Raw genomic sequence first — 21,163 nt, 5'->3', positions numbered from 1 at the left:
TGCCTTAGCCAGCCGGGGTGTGCAACCGAGTGCTCGCTTTCAGGCTGTGTCAATAGGCTTGCTGCAGAGACAGGAAGGAACAACCTCTTGCAAGCTGTCACGTCAGCAGTGCTTATTCCAGGTTGTGCTATTGCCTTCTAAGTTAGTGCATGTCAGGAGTTAAAACACTGAGTTTGGGTGTTTGAATAATACGAGTTTAGATAATCTGCTCAAAATGTCATATTTGTTACCTGTTCAGTTGTGTTTTAACTCACACTTCATTAAGTTTATCCTAATTTGTATGTGTTAATAGAAATCCTCATCAGTCGTTCTTCAGACTATTAGTGAAGCCAAGCCCAGAGGATCTGGAGGCAGATTTTGGTTTTGATTCTGTCACTTAATTTCTGCAGCAATTTGTGATGTGGCGGTTGTCGTGTTCATAGCATCAGGTCACATGTTATTTGGACACCTCACGAGTGCCTCTTTATCTTTAGGGACCTGCCCATTAATGATAGTGATGTCTGGCTATCATTGGATTCAACAAGTTAATCTTACATTAACAAATGCTTCTGGAAGGGAGAATACCAGGGAAAGTAAGAACTAGCACAGGGAGACAGAATAATTGTTTTTAGACTCAGGTATGCTACCCAATGTGGGCTTTGCTCCTTCTAGGTGGTAGAGATAATGACGGGCTGAGATAAGAACAGTCTAGTAACTAAGGTATAATACAAACCCACTACTGCTACCACCAATAATAATCATGATAAGGGAAATAACAAGGGGAGAGAATATGATACTAAAAGGGGAAAAGGAAAAGAAAACAATAACCAGAAGCAATATACAATACAATTGCTCACCACCCAGTGACTGATACCCAGCCCTATCCAAGCAGCTATCTGGGCCTTCCAGGTAACTCCCCCCAGTTTATATACTGGGCATGATGTGCTTTGGTATGGAATACACCTTTGGCTAGTTTGGGTCAGGTGTCCTGTCTCTGCTTCCTCCTAGCTTCCTGTGCCCCTCCTCACTGGCAGAGCATGAGACTGAAAAGTCCTTGATCAGAGTAAGTGTTACTTAGCAACAACTAAAACATCAGTGTGTTATCAGCGTTGTTCTCAGGCTGAAGTTGAAAACACAGCACTGCACCAGCTAGTGGGAAGGAGAAAAGCGAGTGCTACAGCTGAATTCAGGACAAAGGGTTATGAAATTACATAGCAGATCAGGACAGATTATATGATGACTAAATCAGATTATCTGAAGACTCGGAACTGAAAATCCCCATAGCTCTCACTAATCAAGGCTGTATTGCAAGTGAGATGCTAATAAATGACTGGCAATGCCATAAGCTCTACCTTCTGCAGAAAGATGAGAAAACTGAAAAGTTAATGGTCCAAATCTTTATCCAGTGCTAACAGTACTGGTAATTTATACCAGCTGAGAAGCTAGGCTTACATGCAATGTGATTTATTAAATGCCATAACTACTTGTAGCTCTTGAAAGTATTCATTAGCTAATACGGATCTACTCAAAGATGTGATTCATCTGGAGATGCTCACTGGCAAATTGTAGATACAATTTCAACTCCATTTGCAACAGCACAAATAGCTGACAGACTTTCACACCATGAGCTTTTTGCACGACATATTCAACTGATAAGGCAAGGAAGGGTATGTCAAAGGCTACAAGAAAGCAAGGGCATGCCAGCACAAGTAATGGCAGTGGGGAGAGCGTGTGAGGAGATTGGGAAGAAATCAGGATGAGGGAGAAGCATGAAAACATAATGGAAGGGGAAGAAGGGATGATGCAGTCTCCAGTGACTGGTAAGATGAAAAGTGCCTATATGATAGGACCTGTGCAGGGCAGTACACAAGCATCTAAGGAACCAAAGAATTAACAGGCTTAAAAAATGGAAACTAGAACCTTGTTCTTCATTCTGTTTTTTTCAGAAGTTGAGCCTTACTAGTTTGGAAAAGAGAACAATTATGTATAATGTATTTATCCAAGATAAAATATATCTACTGCAACACATAAAGAAGCTACTAGACAAGACTACCTGTGAGCATTATCCTCAGCCAAATGGAATTGTAAAGCCAAGTCAAGATAATATTAACAAGGAATTATCTTGAGAACTGTTAATAATTCTGAAGGCTAATGAAGCAGCATGCCATTTTTAAGAATATTCATGAAGGTCTGTAGGAGTAAATCAGAAAAGATTTCTTCTGCAGTTACAATGTTTGGCTGACTGCCCAGGCAGTAAAGGGATAAGAACTAGGAAAGAAATACCTAGTTACAGGAAACATGATAGAGATGAAACTAAAACTAAAAATGAGGAAAGTAGACAGAAAGGAAATGTCTCTTTGGTCTTGGATCCAACCTGAAGGTGCCACAGCTGAGAAAACGTCCACTCACTTTAGCTGATTTTTCCCCCCAAAAAATATATAGCAAATGTAACCCCCTATAAGACAGTTGACTTTTCCCCCTTCTCTTCTCTAGAGGAAAAGTGAAGACCTGGCTGCTTAGCAGCTGCTGTTGGATCTGACAAACACACTGGGTTGCCATTTTTCTGCCTGTAAAATACCTTGTTCTCCCTGCAAGTAGCAAAGCTGTGCTCTGCAGAGGGAACACAGCAGACACAGAAAAGGTGGTGGAAAGAAGGGCTTTGGAGGCAGGACTGGGATTGAGTGGGGGCCCTGGAGGTCTCCTTGGGCTGCGGCCATGTATGTGTAGCACACACACATCTGCACGTACACCAGTGTCTTCTGCTGCGTCCCAAAATGAGATGATATGCCAGAAGAATGATGACACCTTCATCCAGCAGTTCATCTTCGGATAGATATAATAGCATAGAAATGAAAATTATTTCTTTTCCCGATCTCAGCAATTAATCCACATGTTCCTTCACAATGTGATCCAAATGTTTATAGTACTACAAGAAAACAGCTGATGTTTTACAGTAAAACCTTTGTATTAGAGTAGGTAATGAGAAAACAGCAATATGTTTGACCCCTTGATAAGTCAAACAATCTGTCTTTCAATTCTAACTTGATTCCTTTGAGATTTAGGATGATGTTTGCCCCTTTTTTTTGTCTCACAGAAGATATGATATTAAAAGAGGAACATTTTTGTATTGTTATATCCTCATTTTTTACCCCTTATATTTGATGTTGAAGCTATGACTTTCAATAACCTGTTCCTATGTCATGAGCCATGATTAAATTCCTGTTAAACCTGTGGTTAAGCTCAGGTGACATATGTTTTTACTGTTACCTCAGGAAACCTAGGGCTAAATTTTTGGCTTGTAATCAAGTAACTGGCAATAGGGATTTTACAAGCATTCTTAGATCTTTTGGTGCTTTCTCTTTCTTGATTGTTGTGGCTAGGTACTGCACTTGTGAGGGTGATGTTGAGGAGAACTTGGCAGTGAAGAAAAACCAAGTTGTCTGAGCTTAAAGACTCACAAGATTTCTCTTGAGTTTAAATTGTATGGGAATTTTAGGGTGGGGGGAGGAATATAGGGAGGTGCTAAAAGCAGTGGCAAGTCATCTGCTTACTGTTATGACTTCCTGTCTACTGCTGGTTGGGACCTGAACCCTAGGAATTGAACTGAATCCTGTGAGATAGTTTATGTTGGAGACCAAAAAGACATTTTTTTTTCATTCCATGTATCTAGTTCTACAGATTAGGTCAGAAAGTCATATACAGTGTCTGTCTCATAGTCACAGTTATTACTGCTTCCATAAGCCATCTGTTTGTAAGCTTATTCTGCTTACAAAACATAAACCAGGAGGTTCTTTATCCTTGACTGGCCAAAGTTAAGTGAAGGAAACAAAACCTGCATCAGCTTTCTAATTTGTCAGGCTTGCTTTTCTGTTGACAGTCAGCCTTGACTCCTTTCTGACATTCCTTGTAATTCTTGTGTCCTGTTTGCTTTACAGACTTCTCAAAACGTCACTGTTAGATGACTGGAATACAGTAACATTTAAAGGGAGGACAGCAGTTCAGTAATAATTGACTTATGTGGCTGACAGCATAGCCATGAACTGTTTCTAAGATCATCTTTCATGGTCTATGACAGTACATCAAGTTGTTTACAAAAACAAATCTCCCGATTTGAAAATCCCCATTTGAATTTCTGTTGATTTTACTGTAGGTCTTACTGTTAATATTATTCACAGAATAAACAGATTGATTGGTAATAGAGAAAAGAATTTAGTGTAGAATCATTATTTTAGTAACCAGACAGAAGCTATTCCATCCTGCAGTCATACTCAGGGTAGTAGCAATTCCTGAGTACACTGTCGATTGCATCTTGATCTGGTACATATTGAATTGGGAGAGAGATTTTTGTGGAAACGTGGTTCTCAAGAATTCTTCTTTTGGTGGACCAGAAAGCCTGCTGCAGTGCTTGCTGTGTACTGGGGTCATATCTGGCATGCTGATGGGGTACTTCTGGAGGCATAGGCCATTTTCAGCACATGAAACAGTGTTACTCATGGGTACCTGTAGATCAGCATTATGGCCTTGTGAATCAGAATTTGAAACTACTAGCATAGTAACTGCTGTGTACACAGTGAAATCAGAGCAGTGCAAGAAACGTCCACAGTGACTGTGATAAAAAATGTTTTTGTAGTTCTGAATCTTCTGCCTCACAGATCTGTTCTCTAATGTGAACGGTGAAGAAATGAGATAGTAGAGAAAGGAAGAATTTGATCTTGTTAAAGACACTGTTACTCTTACAGTTGCTAGTTCTACATCTGGGTCTTGCTACTGTTCTGTTTTAGTCAAACATGATAAAAAGTGTCATTAAAAGAATCCTAAAGAGTAGCAAGTCCTTGCTAATTTCTAAAAGGCTTTATCATAACCTTGAGCAATTTTTAATTCTGCCTTACTCTGCCTAATTATAGATCTCTGCTTATCCTCCCCTGTGCTTCCATCTTCATGACACTTCCTTTTGCACCCCACAGTTTACGTGTATATGGGAGGCAGGTTCTGTGTCTTCGCAGGAATCACTCGCTTTGTAAGTAGAATGACACTACAGAAAACATCACCTTAGTCAGAGCAAAGCAGTCATGTACTTTGATGTCCTTGTCAAATTACTAATTGCAAGGTTTTAATGTTCGAAATGGAGAGTTGCTTAACAGAAGGTGACCTCCCTGTTAGCAATACCTGAATACTGATGAGGTTATTCACTTCCCCTCTAAGGTAGTTGTAGCAAGGGGAATCAAGGGTCAGTGTCGTGGTTTAACCCCAGTCAGAAATTAAGTACCACACAGCCACTCCCTCATTCTCCCATCACCTCAAACCCCAGTGGGATGGGGAGGAGAATTAGAAAAAGCTGAAACACATGGGTTGAGATAAGAACAGTTTAATGATGAAAATAAATAAATAAATAATACTACTACTAATAATAGTAGGGAAAAGACAGGAATAGAACTCCAGAAACACAAGTGATGCACAATACAATTGCTCACCACCCACTGGCTGATGCCCAGTCTGTCCCTGAGCAGCAGTCAGTGGCTTTCAGCCAACTCCCCCAGTTTCTGTACTGGGCATGACATGCTGGGGTATGGAATATGCCTGTGGCTAATTCAGATCAGCTGTCCTGGCTGTGTCACTCCTCACTGGCATCATGTGGGAAACTGAAAAGTCCTTGATTTAGAGTAAGCACCACTGAGCAACAACTAAAACTTTGGCATGTTATCAGCATTTTGTTCTTACTCTAAATCCAAACCACAGCACTCTACCAGCTACGAGGAAGAAAATTAACTCTATCCCAGCCAAAACCAGGACAGTCAGTTAGATTTCACTATTAACAATAAATGCGGGTCAGATTATTTTGGGTATTTTTTAACAAACATACTTTGTAATTACACTGAGAATGCCATCCAGAATACCCTCTAAAATCTGCAGCAACTGTTAATCCAGAATAGGAAACAAGAGTTTGTAAATGTTTAAATAATAGATCAGTCCTTGCCATCTACCCACATTAAAGAATTCATTAGTATTACATGACACTTTGTTTACACAGGCTTTCCTGTTTGCAGGCCTTATCTCTTTATTATACTCACTGTGTAACTTGAGAAATTGCCTGTGTCAGTGTTTTTGTCCATGAAAGTTATTTCACAGGGGCAGTGCTGCAATGTGCTTGCCTGCCTTTACTAACCACTTGGGACAGCATGATTTCTTTGAGCATTACCTGAATTGTAGGCACATTGCCTGAAATGGGTACAGGGAGGGTCAGGAAGAACTGCAGTTCTGCAATTCACCTATCTCTGGCCAGCATATCAGAGATGGAACTGGTAGTATCTAATTTGCCACTTATAAGCCAAACAGGAAATGGGAGAAATGGTGACTGTGGTGTGCCTTTGATTCATTGCTTTTAGTGGTGGTAACAGCACCTGCCTTACCTATTGTTCTGAAGTCAGTCTAAATAGTATCTTAGAAACAGCTCTGATACTACATGTGTTTGTGAAAAATCACTGTGTGAGATTTCTAACCTATGTCCTGGGGGAGAGAGAGCATGCTGCAGGTGAGCAGATCTGCATGACTCACTTCAGCCAGGGAGAAATGACTGTATATGAAATGAAGGCTTGTAATGAGTATTTTTGAATTAAGAATATATTACCTAAAGCCTACAATGTATTTTCTAGTGCATAGATTAGACTGCAAGGACAGACTGCAATGGTTTCTTATCATTTATCATAAGAATCTTAAACTGAATGTCTCTGCAGATGCTTCTGATACGATGTTTTTAGCTTATCCTTGAGTGCTAATGTTCAGAGATGACTTAAAAGGATGTTTGCTTTGGTTCTGAAAGTAGAGCTATGGGATCTTTGAAACATAATGTTTAGAGATTTATCAACATTATGTCTCAGCAATTCAGGCAGCTCCATGTTTGCTATAGGTATTTCACTACCTCACCATATGTGCCAGAGAAGGCTACAGATAGTAATGTAGGTGTTAACATTTTTAACAGGTCTCTCTCACTTTCTTCATAGCAACTTGTATAGAAATAAATTTCATCAGTCCATAAAACAAAACAGGAAGCAGTACTTTTTTGACAAAAACCAGTTTAGCGATAAATAAATTTGCCAATCAGATGCTTCCTGTAGTGATTATTTTCTATAATGTGTGAGAAATAAATTATAATCTATTTGTGATTAGTTATATTGATTCATTGAAAACAGCGTTGCTCTTTGAGAGTTGGAGTGAACTGATCACAGTGACCAGCCATTTGTTTGCTAAAACCTGCTTTCTTGGAATTTCTGAGTGATGCAGAAAAATTCCTTGGAGTTGCTGATGATTCTAATATGATATGTGCCTTTACTGTTTTGAGCTAAATGCAACTGCTGGTGAAATCTCTGGAGGACATTTGCAAGGACAGGTTACCTATGTGAAAAGCCAAGACATCCTTCCGAGGCAGAGCTCAACACCTGGGTTATGTTATATTGTTTGACTGTATTTACTTAGTCTTTAATTCCTTATCAGAGAACATAAAAACCTGCAAATCTAATATTAGTTTTAGTTGCTGTTTTGAAGGCTATTCGTTGGTGTGTTGTTGTCTTCCATCCAACAGAGGAGGATCAAAGCCATTTTACAGCATAAGGAAACAACAGGGAAAGCCAAGTTGATCACATGCTTTGTAAAGCAAAATAAAATTACTTCTCTGGTACTTGCATTAATTTCTTTATAACCTATCCCTTAGAGACTGACTTGAGAGATTGTTGTCTGTTAGTTTTCGGGGTTTTGGTTCAAGAAGTTGGAACACTAAAATACATTTTTCAAATGAAACTGATGAAATCCTCCCTTAAACAATAAGTGTATATGTGGAAACCTTCTTGGGCAGCATCCCCAGGTATGAAAATGCTACTTTATAAGATCTACTATGGGTGTGGTAGTACAGTAATTTCTTACAAAGTTGCATTAATAGGATTTTTCCCACTAAAAATATTGCTGTGCTCAATTTTTATCATGTCTTAAAGTGTGTTTGTCATAGAAAATAATTGGTTTTAAGATATTTAGCTGTTATGTTGGTGGCCTGATCTACATTACTAACAGTTGTGCAAGCACTACTGTAGACCCCCAAACCTTCAGTATATGCTTCTGCATATTGCTAAGCTATCAAATTGTCAGATTTGTCAAATTGTCAAATTGTCAGGTAGGTGGAGGAGGCTGATATTCACAAGGGCTTCTGCTACTTCTAGCAGAATGACTAAAGAATTTTGAGTAAGGTATTTCCAGTTGGGGCAAGTTTCCGGTTTATTCTTTTCTCTTACACTCCTGACCCATCACACCCAATACAGCAGTGGTTTAGTTCAAGAGCTGAATGACAGGCAGCCCAGACATCCGGGGTGGAGTGGACATCTGAGCTGTGAGACCAGTTTGTCAAAGGTATACTATTAAGGCTGTGATTTTGGTGTCTGCAGTCATTCACCTGACACCATCTCAGTTTACTTTTTAGCATCAGAACTTGTGTGCTGTTTGAAAAACATCTTTGCCTGTGTAATTTGTTCATCTAGTGGACTGAACTTGTGATGGTTGCTGAATACTCATGTTAGGCAAACCAGGAGATCCATATCAAGTACCACTTAACATATTTGTATTTGATAGGCAAGTGTTAATGGTAATTACATGCACATACAACAGCAAAATAATTCTTTGGCTTTTCCATAGAAAGGTTTTGATCTTTAATCGTGGAAGAGATAATAGACTTATTGCTGGTATTCCTGTACAAAATAAACTCAACTGGTGACCAACCAGATGCCCTTCAATCTGCAACTGTAAGGTTACTGAAATCCAAGAGTGTAATAAAGCTACCCATATAAAAGAATTACAAGTCTGTAACTATGTAGTCTTAAACGTTTAACAAGCAGATAAAATTATGACAAATATACCAATATTGTAAATAAACCACCAACTTTCCACTCACTTGCATGCGAAAACCACTGTGGCAGTGGTACCTGTGATAGCATGTGGATTTTTCTTTTTTAGCAAGTGTTGGGTGCTCCTTTGACTACAAATGGCAGATTAACCATGAAATGCACTGGCAAAAATCAATGTCTTTAGGAACAGACTATTAAAAAATAACCCCAACCCCCCAAAAAACAACTAGGGAAAAAGCCTCCATTTACAAAAAGGCAATGCATCTCTAATGGAATCTATAATTTTATTCTTTCTGTCCTTCAGGACCTGTATCAGCTCCTCTTATCAAAATTAAAATGTTGGCAGCATGAATTCTAGGACAGAAATGCCCTAATTCATCACTTTTTTATACTGAGGACTAGCATATGGAAAGCAAATCGATAGCAGAGTGTGAAAAGTTCAGATAGCAGAGCCTGCCTCATCAGAGGCTGGCAGGTAGGTGGATTAGTTCTTCTGTGCTGCTGTGATTGTGCAAATTGTGGTATTTCTGCAACTGTGAAATTATCTGCACTGAGAGAAATTGCAGTAAAAACAGTCTTACTGTCCAGACTTTCCTAGAGGCTCCTTCCCAAAATGTTATTCAATGGGAATATAAAGATTTTGAAGGCCTGCCTGGGATTTCTGCATCACTTACTCAGAAGCGGAGCTGTAGATTTACTAAATGCAATTAATTCACAGCATGTCCTATGCATAAATAGCATCAAGCACAATCAAAACTTCATGCCTTTTGAGATGTTGGACATATTTCAGAGGGCTGGAGCACCTCTGCTATGGAGACAGGCTGAGGGAGCTGGGCTTGTTCAGCCTGGAGAAAAAAAGGTTACAGGGAGACCTTAGAGCAGCTGCCAGTGACTAAAGGGGACCTATAAGAAAGCTGGAGAGGGGCTTTTTACAAGGACATGTTGTGACAGGCCAAACGGGAATGGCTTTAAGCTGAAAGAGGGGTCTTCTTCCTGGACAGAAGTCAGGAATTGAGTGGCCCAGCTGATTCTTTGGTCTCACAAATGGTAAGTCACAGGGAAAATGCTAGTACCAGAGACCTGCATGTGATACAGAACGTGTGTTCTCATCATCAGCCTGCAGGAACCTGGTTTTGACACATCTCAAGGCAGCTCTGGACATAGTGTTTGTCTAAAGAACAAAAGTAAGCGTTAACTGGTTGTAGAACTGATTAACAAATAGGATTAAAGTACGACTCTGATCACTCAACTTTTATTTCCTCATACCCCAATACTATTTGCCTGAGAGGTAATTGTCATGATGCCCGTAGATATCCCTTTCCGCGGGAGCTGTTGTGCGAAGCGCCCACAGCCCCTGGGAAGCACAGACAGGGCCGAAAGTCCTACAGGAGCACCAGCGCCCTGCGACACTCCAGTCCGCACACCCGTCCTGCGCGCTGCTCTGCCCCACCTCCGCTGCCCTATTAGCCCGCCGCCGGGGCTATACGCGGGACCGCGGCACCGCCATGCGGGAGTGGGAGGAATAGCTTCCGCCTGGCGCTGCGGGGTTAAGGCCTTGCAGCGGGGCGGTATCGGAGGCTGAGGCGGAGCGGGGCCGGTCCGGTCCGGTCCCTACCCCGGTAGGCCTGGAGCTGGGGTGCCTTCCTCGTCGCTTTTCCGGGATATGGCGCCTGCCGCCTGGTTTTGGCTTTGCCTCTGTCTGCTGGGGCTGCCCCGCGGTGCCTTCGTGTTCGCTCCGGAGGCGGCGGCGACCCGTTGGCTCCGCACGCGCAGGGCAGCGCCGGGTCCCGGAGGTGCGGCGGGGCCGGGATGGGGTTCATTGTCGCGGGAGGGAAGGGCCGGGGCGCAGGGGGAACGGCCCGTACCCGCCCCGCGTGTGCGAGCAGCGGAACCCGGCCCGGGAAGCTTCGTGTTTGCACTCAGCAGGGTGCTGCTACAGCTACTAGCTTTGCTGGTTGCTCTGTCATCCAGTTTCGAGCCTCTTAAGGGGCCTGTTCCTTGTTTGAACCGTAATTCAGCTGGCCGCCTTAGGAGGGTGGTTTTGAAAACAGATATGTAATTATTTGTCAAAAAAGAATGTTTTCTGTTTATCTGTTTGGAGCAGATAAACATAGCGGAACAGGGGCTGAGTTTAACCTGTTGCTTAAAACCCCTCTTAAAGCTTGCAGGCTATAGAATTCAGGAGCAGGTAGAGCTATAAAATACCTCTACCTCATACCACTTCTCTGAAGGCGTCTGAAGGACATACCACAGAATGAATAGGACATACCAAGCAATGAAATAGGGAAGTGAAAAATACTTTAGTTCTGCTTAGACCCAGTAAGAATTTCTGCATGTGGAAGGAACTAATCCCAGTATTTGCATTTCTTTACAAAGATAGTGGATGTTGTTGTGACATTTATGTATTTATTTACTTATTGGAAGTATGTGTTAGGGATAAAAACTGATAAAGAAATCTGCATAAAGTCACCTTTACTTCCTGGAGCATAAGTTAATACATCCCTAATTCTGTTTCCTCATAGATGGCATGAATGTCCTTTTCATAGTTGTGGATGATTTGCGTCCTGTTTTAGGCTGTTATGGAGATAAGCTGGTGAAATCTCCAAACATTGATCAGCTTGCTTTTCACAGTGTTGTGTTCAGCAATGCGTATGCACAGGTGAGCTAAATAAATAAAGAACGTCCTCTCTATGCAAAGTAATTGCTGGTTTTATCACAGTAGGTGTTAGGCAGACCACTGGAAGAAGCAAGTATTTATTAACCTTAAGTATTTCCACTAGAAGATAAATAGTTGGGCTGAGCTATACTGTATGAACCCATCTTTACTAAGGTGAGAAAAATGAAAACAGGCTTTTGAATGATGATATGTGTGTAGCCCTTGGAGGAGTATAATGTCACTCAACCATTTTCACTGTTAGCAGCAAAGTGCTGCTTAAAAATGCTAGTTTACTAAATCAGAATTCTTTTTTTTTCCCCTACTGTTTATAAAAGATTATTTTTTGCTTTTTAATCCGGTCTTTTGTGGAGATCTATAGACTTTAAAGGAGGGGCAGCTTGTGGGGTAAGCATCACTCCTAAATGCACAGGACTGGAAATCTCACCGGTTGCTCTTTACTTAAATACTTTATGTAGGATACCTACATTCCCAGCTATCTCTCTGCTGAGAAATTAGAAGTTTGAGTCTAATTCTTGCTAGGAATTAGGGCTTTAAAGCAGTAACTCTTGGCTCTTGCTAATCTAAAATGAATTGGTGAGGCCTTTGGACCATAATCTGGACCTTCTGTATGTTTATCCTTCTCATTATTCTTAGGGCTGCCCAGATCAACTAGACTTTGGGCTTTATCAGTACAGTCCGTCTGCCACTTCTGCTTAATCCTGTGTGTGAGCTACTAGATTTCAAAAGCACTGTCTTCATTGCAACCTGACTTTTCCTTTTTTTGTGCTACTAGCTGCGTAACCGAAGGTTTTAGTGTTTAGGAATTGGTTATTTGAGGAAAAATTATAGATGGGTAAATGTGTATCTTGCTAAAAGCTTGCAATTAGAAATTGATAAACTGAACAAGGATGCAGTTTATTCCACCTTGAAGTGATATGAAGCACTTTCACTGCAGTTCCTGAGCCTTTGAATGTTTTACCCAGCTATGCCTAAGGGAGTTCGTGCATGTGTTCTGCTTGTTTGTCCCGAATTGATTCTCTTTTTGGTTGGCTCTCTTCTCAGCAAGCTGTGTGTGCTCCCAGTAGAGTGTCGTTTCTTACTGGACGCAGACCTGACAGTACCCGACTGTATGATTTCTACTCCTACTGGAGAGTGCATGCAGGAAACTATTCCACGATGCCACAGTATTTCAAGGAAAACGGCTATGTGACCCTGTCTGTGGGGAAAGTTTTTCATCCTGGTATGGTTTGACTTGTCATCTGCTTCACATAGACATACCTAACATGTATGTTCTCACAAACAGGTTTTACATATAAGTACCAACTCTGTGATTCTTGTCTATATTGACAACCTAAATTATAATCATGAACCAGATTGTACAGTGGTTGTAGGTTGTTTTCAGATCTTCATTTTAAATCATAAGGAATTAGAGATGAATATACTGGATGACTTTTATCTAATTACTATCTTCACATCTTGTCTAGGGATTGTGAGAATAAATATCTAACACTCTAAAATATGTCTGGAAGTTAGCTATCCACTGAAGCTGAAATTACTGAACAGTTTCATTTTGTTAGTTCTGCATATACATGTTTCATGTTTCATAGTAGGCTGGCTGTCTGGATGAGGAGATGTAGACCATACGACTAATACTTCCAATTAAACAGGAAATCAGTTCACTAGTCAAAAAGCAGTAACACTACTGAGTTGAAAAATACTGTAATAATGACCTTCTTTTTGGTAGTACTGCTAAACTAAACTTGTGTCGTTATATGAATTTTCAGTTGATATTAAAAGTAATTAAGGATGTACATGAAGACTGTTATTCACTCTGGTTATTTTTCGGTGTATTTTTATTGCTGTTCCCTGAAACAAGGTTCCTCAAGAGGCTTGAGACATGTTTAACTGATGAAGGAGAATTTCAGGGGAAAGATGTTTGTCTTAAAGTTTTTGACTTTTATTTATTGGCTTTCTTTTTCTCAGTTAATCAAAGGTAATTTGAAATGTTTCTCCATTTAGCATGTTAAACAAAAAAACCCACCTGGAACCAAGTTATATTTGTGTTTGAGTTCTTCCTGTTTCAGTAAACTGTTAGAACTTTTCTAATGTGTTTACTCTTCTCAGGGGTTTCATCCAATTACAGTGATGATTATCCACACAGTTGGTCTGTTCCACCATTTCATCCTTCCACTGAAAAATATGAAAATGATAAGGTAAGAGTGATTTCTGGGACCTTAACAAAGAGGTTTTCAGGATATAACCAAGTTCTTTGTGTCAAGCACAAGCTATACTCTGGGTTTTGGAATGGCAACCTAGTGTGGGGAAACAACTAGCAAGTTTGATGCTTTGTTTCTTAGTCTTCCAAAATAAGGCCTATCTCTTCAGCTGTGTGTCATCTTAATTCATGTGTCCATCCTAAATTAGTATTTGGAAACAGAAGTTACTGAGATGTAAAAATGCTTGCAAGAAAGAGTGATCTTAATTTGTGTCTAGGTCTTGAATTCCTTTATTTGAAAAGTGCAGTTGTCAGTTTCCACACTAGTCTTGCTCTGCTTAGTAAGTGACAAGACACTGTCAATAGGCTTGGTGAACTTAATTCAGTAAAGAGTTCAGGGCTGAGCAGGGGGAGGTCATAATTAAAATAATCTTTAAATAATCTGACATAGTTTTCTAGAATGTTTGTTATTCTAAAGTGTGGCCCAAAATAATCTGTTTTGTTTATGCAAACATTGCAATGGCATCATGTGCTGGAGTCCATATACTGCAAAGCTCGTTGCTCCAGCCATGAGGCTGCAGACAGCCTTGGTGATGCTTTGATGTGCTGCTGAAAAAGACTGAATTTAGCAACAACTTGCATCCATGTACTTGCATCCATGGCATACTTAATGTTTATTAGCAACTCTCCCAAGCACCCTGCTGAGGCCACCTTTTCCTGGCAACCGTTTAGTCTGATTTACCTTCCTTCACTGATCATACATCTGCCACTGCTGGCATTTGCTCAGAAACAAAGTCAGTAGCTTCAAGGCAGCTTTCTTTGAGCTCTTGGGATCAGAAGGAGTAAAAATGCAGGCATGTAGAGTAATCAAATTCTGTCTTTTTGTCAGTAGGTTGGAGGTTTTATTCAGCATAGGAGCTGTGTGTTTTCCCATATGTCTGCGTTTAATCTTCTGAACAGCTTCTGAGAGGATTCTGCTTTTCCATAGGCATGGAAGTTGCATTCTTCAACTCCTGAAGCTGTCTGCTCAGTTATCCATATACTTGGCACCTTTAGTATGCATAGAAATGGTGAAATTCCTTTTTGTTTGTATCCAATCTGAAGACTTTGGTTGGTAGAAGTATTGAGAAACAAATTGGTTTGAAAGTTACAGAACAGAGGATTTCTTCTTTGCTTTTACAGAAGTTACTTAACTAATTATTTAATTTCTATTTTTAAAGACTTGTAGGGGAAAAGATGGAAAACTTTATGCTAATTTGGTGTGCCCAGTGGATGTGACAGAAATGCCTAGTGGTACTCTGCCTGATATTCAGAGCACTGAAGAGGCCATACGCTTAATGAACGTTATGAAAACCAGCAAGCAAAAATTCTTCCTGGCTGTCGGTTACCACAAACCACACATCCCACTGAGGTACCCACAGGTGAGGAAACTGGAGCCTGCAGGGAAGGGAACTTAGACAAGCATTGCTTTTCTTTTCAAAGCTGTTTCCACAAATGCTTTATTGCTATTGTTTCTGGAAAGCAAGCTGAAAACCAGGCTTGATTTAGTGTCACTTTAGTAATTGCCTGTGGTGCATTTCAGAATGTTTAGTGAGAATGAGTTATGACCACAGCCAAAGGCCCAGCTTCTACCACCATAATAGTGACTGCTATTGCATGGAGATAAGTGTTCAGTTTGATGGAGTATGACGTAATGAGGCCTTATAAGGTCTTGTACTGCACTCCCTGTTTGAGTTGGTGGCAGAACTCTTACTCATTTCAGATTAAGTGATGTTAGACCTTTTATTTTAGTGTTGCTTTGAGATAGGAAAGGTTGGGTTTAGGTACTTAGTATTTTTCAGGAATTGTTTGGGACTGACTAACATAATATCACTACCTTTTACACTCTGTGAAGGATTGAAGGCTATGCAATGGAAAATGGTTGATGCTTTACAACACAAAGTTTACAGTAGACTTTAGAAGTGGCAGCAGTCTTTATGTCTGTTTGTATTGTAAAGGAATTTCTCAAGTTGTACCCCTTGGAAAACATCACATTAGCCCCAGATCCCTGGGTGCCTGAGAAACTACCGTCTGTGGCATACAACCCCTGGATGGATATCAGACAGAGGGATGATGTGAAAGCATTAAATGTTAGTTTCCCTTATGGACCACTTCCATATCACTTCCAGGTAAGCTGCCAATATAGCGCACTGAAGTCAAACTGCCTTAACTTGTTCAAATGCAAAGAAGCAGTTAACTGCTCTTAGATTCCAGGTATTCGGCAACTGACAGTTGCAAATATGAATTCCCTGCCTTGCATACTGTCACCCCTGGCTTTGTAGCCGAACCTTCACTATAACTGCAGTCAGGCTGGTGGGGGCAGGGAGGAAGAGATCAGCCATCAGCTAGTGATAGTAAAATGTGCTCCTAAGGGGAGTGTATGTAGCAGCTCCAATGTTGTGTATGTTTTAATTATCTGAATCTCTTCAGCTGTTTCAGCCACTGCTCAGTTTATTTTCTTTTGTAAGATTTTTCCAGTGCTTATTGCAAAATAAGGAGCACCGGCTGGACTCTGAGAGAAGCAGAACTAATTGGTATAGAACATCTTCCTTAAAAGAACTTCTGGGAGGTAGATAGAATTTTCGAACTGACATTAGTCAGGCTACAAATGCATAAAACACCAAAGCTTACCAATAAAATCCTTCAGTTCCTTTACTTACAGAGCCACCCACTGGTTCTTCTATGTGTGTGTCTCAAGAAGAGCCAACTTTTGTTTTCCCTCTCCTCTGTTTTCTGAACTTGCAGCGACAGATTCGTCAGAGCTATTACGCAGCAGTTTCTTACCTGGATACGCAAGTTGGCCAGCTCTTGAGTGCTTTGGATGACGTAGGGCTCTCAAATAGCACAATAGTGGTTTTTACTGCTGATCATGGTAAGCATTTAAATCTCTGCAGCTCACTGTTAGTAACTTTATTGTGCAGCTCAGTGCTGGTGTATTAATCAAGCGTGTGTTTATATAATGTACAGCAGAGCTGTCATACCTTCTGTGTCTGGCTAGTCTGCCTCTAATTACATGGACTGAAACAGGCTTCGGTGGCTGCACATTTCTGTCTTTCTGCAGGCACCTCTCTGTAATCAGGTTGAGCTAGTGAGTGATGAGACTGTCTGCCAGGATGCTGGGTTGAGTTTTCTGTATTCTCACTTCCTGCCCGAGCAGTTACTTGTGCTGGGAACAGTGCTGTGAAAGGATAGCAACAACTTCTCCCCCCTTACAATTTGTAGAGAGCCATCTGGTACGGTGGGTGACAGGCTTTCTCATTAACTGCTGAAGTGTGTTTTCTTGCACTTGTCGTTGCTGCTTGCAGAGCATCTAAACTGCTAGCAATATGGCTCCCTCCTCATAATTGAGGTCTTGTGCACTTTAGATCTTGTTGGTAAAAAAAAAATAAATCTGAATCATGGGACAGGTACCTCAAGCATTTCATGTTTGTTTCACTACTCTAGTATTCATTAAAATACCTCACACACACCCCCCCTTACCTCTAATTGGGGAATGGCTTAATTGACTTTAAACTGTTAGGATATGGTTTAACTAAATCAATTAAAAGCCACATACTTAATTTGGGTTGATTTCTCTGATCATGTGTGTATAAACAAGCCTTTGAGTTGTAGAACAACAGGTACTACAGTGACTCTAGATCCTCCTTCTGACTTGTCACTTGGAGTTTCTGTTTTAAGCTGAATTCTTCTTCCTTGCTGTGGATAGCTGTAAATAGTTGGTGTTTCCAGTACCTTGGCTGGCAAAGTGATCCAAAAATATAACGTCTTCACTGTCGTAGAGCTCCTTTTTCTTCCCCAAAGTGAAGTTGGGAATAAATCTGCTTGGAAGGAAGTCACATTGGCATTTCTTACAAGAGGAAGAGGAGAGTTGAAAGACATTTGATCTCTGTTGCTTCCTCAGGGGTAACATCATGATATGGCAGTCTGGCATAGATAGCAGCCTTGGCTCTGAGGGATGTTCAGTTACAGTGTTAACAGGAGTATTTGAGAGCTGGCAGCTGCCCAAAACTTGAATCTGAGTGCCTTGTGGAATTGATCTGGAGACTCCTGCAGGCACTGTGACACACCCCAGCTCCTCTTTTCTGTTGTTTTAATGCCAATTTCCTAATTTTAATCTAGAGTTGGGGAAATAAGGAAAGATGTAATTATTTCATTAATAAAAAAAGTATCAAGTTGTAAGATTTAGGTGGCTGTTGAAATAGTTTTCACATTAGAGAAAAACCTTGTTATATTTAAATACAGATTGTTATTTGCCTTTTAATATCACCTTGAGAACAGATTAATGCCCTCAACAGCCAGAGTCAATTTGGAGTGAAAAATGACTAGTAGATTACAACCCAATATCGCTAAATTGTATTCTTTGTCACCTAGGATGGTCCCTGGGAGAGCATGGTGAATGGGCAAAATACAGCAATTTTGATGTTGCTACCCGTGTGCCGCTGATGTTTTATGTACCAGGAATGACAACATCCCCTGTTAGTCGAGGAGAGAGGGTGTTCCCCTACCTTGACCCTTTTAGCCATATTTTAGGCTCCGTGCCACAAGGTAATATTTCCAGCATTTATTTTTTGTTTGCAGTGGGTGTGTGTAAAGGAGAGGTGAGGTAATGATGCTTTGCCTACAGGCAGATTGAGTCACCGTCAGTACAGGCATCCTTGGACACAGACTTTTGCTTTGGTTAGATCTGCTTTAGTGGAAACAGCTAGATGTCTGCATTAACACAGCAAGCAATTTATTTTTGTGTAGAGTAGATGCCTAAAAGGATACTTGACCTACCTTTTGTAGTGGTGGCTGCTGTCTTTCCAACAGCGATTAGTAAATGTTCTCTGTGTAGCATCTGTACTTAAAATGGTGGCACTGGAAACTTTTGATGGAGGCACTCTTTTTGTTAAACTTCGTGATGCTGGAATTTGCGATGTCTTGCTGAAGAGTTTTTTCTAAGTAAAGAATATTATTGTCTCGAAGGCTGCACGTTTGAGAAACAAGTGCAAAAATTTTCTCTGTTCTGTTAAAAATACATCATAAATGCCTAGACCAGCATCTCCAGAGCTAACTGCCGCATTTTAATTGCCTTCTCTTTGTTACCCCACAAATCCAGTACAAAGTGCTTCCAATAAAATACCAACGTAATTATCAGAATTAGAATAATCAGAATTTCTAGAATGTTCTGCCTGTGTCTGTCAAACCATCATTTTTCATAACTTGTATTTTTCTGTTTCCTCTAGGGCAAAGCAAAAAAGTGGTTGAGCTTGTGTCCCTGTTTTCAACACTTGCTGAACTGGCTGGCCTGCAAGTTCCTCCTGTGTGCCCTGAGACTTCATTTCATGTTGTACTGTGCACTGAGGGGTCAAGCATTGTCCGGTATTTTAATGCTTTTGAAGAGAAGATGAAGGAAGAGAAGGATGGGTGTGATGACACTTTCAGCTGTTTTAATGAAGAAACTGTTGCTTTCAGCCAGTATCCCCGGCCTGCAGACACTCCTCAGTGGAACTCTGACAAGCCGAAGCTGAAAGACATCAGAATCATGGGCTATTCCATGCGTACAATTGACTATAGGTATACTGTGTGGGTTCGGTTTAATCCTAACAACTTCAGTGCTGACTTTGAGGATGTTCATGCAGGAGAGCTGTACATGGTGGAGACTGATCCAAACCAGGATTATAACATCTATAACAATACCTCACATGCTTGGTTTTTAAAAAAAATTCTTGGCTTCCTGAAGCACTAGTTCAGAAACTTCTTGCAGCTGAAGTAACACTTCCTTTTTTTGCATAAAACCTTTCTGTTGTACAGAAAACACTTGGATTGAATTAAAATCCTGAAAACACTAGCTATTGGCATTCTTTTGTTACAGCCTTTATTACATTGAAGTAGTCAGAGTGAACTTCTGCAGCTGTGTTTTCAAACACAAGCTCTTAACACTTCTGAAAAGGCCACACAGGGTATCTAGGCCCATACTGAGAAACTTCTCTGTGGTCTTTTGTTCTGTAGTCACTTCTGTGTGTGAAAGATGGAAAAAGAGAACCTTCTGTGTTTGAAAGGCTGTGCAGAAAATGTGTGCCAGTAAGCAGGTCCTGTCCATTTTACCTAGGAGTGAAATGTCCACCTTGGGGCTGGAGTGGCTGAGAAGACATTTTATAGTGGTGAAGGACTGAGGTGTCTGCTGCCATCAGCCTTACCTCTGACTACAGCTAAAAGAGAAACTTCATGTGTTTCATTCAAAATTTAATTATTGTAGATAAAAGCTTTAATTTGGAGATTCATGCTTATACAGGCGAGGATCTGAACTTATAATTAATGTGTATGAAATTAGTGTTTTCAACACTGAAATGCTGAATAAGACTGAGGGATTAAGATAATACCAGTATGCTCTTCTGTGGTTTTTCATGAGGTTTGGTCCAGTGAGGCCTCATAGATGAAAAGAGATGATATAGCTTGTTGGTTGATGTAGTTGGTAAACTGTTCAGAGCACATGAGGGCTGTCATGTCCATAGGAACTTGGACTGTCACATTCTTAGGTGTCAAGGGGGGCTTGGCGGTCTTGAATTTGGACTAGGATAGCTAAAGGTCTGCCTTTTAGTTTTTTGTGTGGTGTTTAGCAACTCTAGATGCAGAGCATTAATTGTCCCAAGCTATGCTGCGAAGTAGTTCCCATGTGGCCGAATGCATTAAGGCAAGTATGTCTGGTAGCTCGTATCTGAGAAAAATGTTTTTGCTGAGTCTTTTATGTAAATTCTATCTGTACCTCATGCTCACAGCCACAAGATACACTGTGCTTTAGTGTGATGGTAGTAATTTGTGTTGTGTTCTGTCAGACTGCTGGATTTCTGCAATTCCATCTTGGTAATCGAGACTCTCACAATTTGTACCTTAACAGGTAAGAGCATGTTCAGGCAATGCTAATTCCTGATACCTCCTCAATGAATTGCTTCAATTCCCACAGAAAAAAAAGCCAGCCGTTACTTGTCTTCCTCAGATAAATTGACTTTAATATTCTAGAGAAGCCACAGACATAATTTTATTTCATTAAAATCCATGTGACAATCTTATTCCTAATTAATGTAGAGATACCCACCATGAATCTGATCCTCTGTTAGAAGACAGTTGTTATGTAGTGCCTTAAACTCAATTAGAAGAATATATTTCTTATGAACTTGTCATTTGTTTCATGCAGCCCAGGATGCTCTGTGGTTCCACAGCATTATTATTCTTGATGAAAACATATTTTTCTCTCACTTATGCTTGTGTTCTTGGATCCTCAGTGTGAAATACTGCCATTGCATGTAGCAGATTCAGTGTAGCAATACCACTTTCACACTGGTTGAAGGTGTGTTATATTGAGAACGGTGCCAGGCAAAGATTTGGATTCTGCAGCTAGAGCTAATTATATCT

The 21,163-nt window shown here is 40.5% G+C and overlaps 1 protein-coding gene across 1 annotated transcript; it reads left to right on the top strand.

Moving 5' to 3' along the window:
- Nucleotides 1-11,388: 11,388 nt before the first annotated feature.
- IDS (iduronate 2-sulfatase) lies at nucleotides 11,389-19,499 on the top strand (the record flags this gene model as incomplete). Its single annotated transcript, XM_080624996.1, has 8 exons — nucleotides 11,389-11,520; nucleotides 12,580-12,757; nucleotides 13,642-13,730; nucleotides 14,953-15,153; nucleotides 15,730-15,900; nucleotides 16,517-16,643; nucleotides 18,143-18,316; nucleotides 18,997-19,499. 8 exons carry the CDS (start codon nucleotides 11,389-11,391, stop codon nucleotides 19,497-19,499), a joined length of 1,575 nt encoding a protein of 524 aa, XP_080481122.1.
- Between the last annotated feature and the right edge of the window lie 1,664 nt (nucleotides 19,500-21,163).

The sequence above is a fragment of the Psittacula echo genome (assembly GCF_963264785.1).
Source record: "Psittacula echo genome assembly, chromosome: 8".
In the NCBI taxonomy this organism is placed as follows: domain Eukaryota; kingdom Metazoa; phylum Chordata; class Aves; order Psittaciformes; family Psittacidae; genus Psittacula; species Psittacula echo.
The sequence above is the reverse complement of the archived record's forward strand: the minus strand, read 5'-3'. Positions and strand labels throughout refer to the sequence as shown.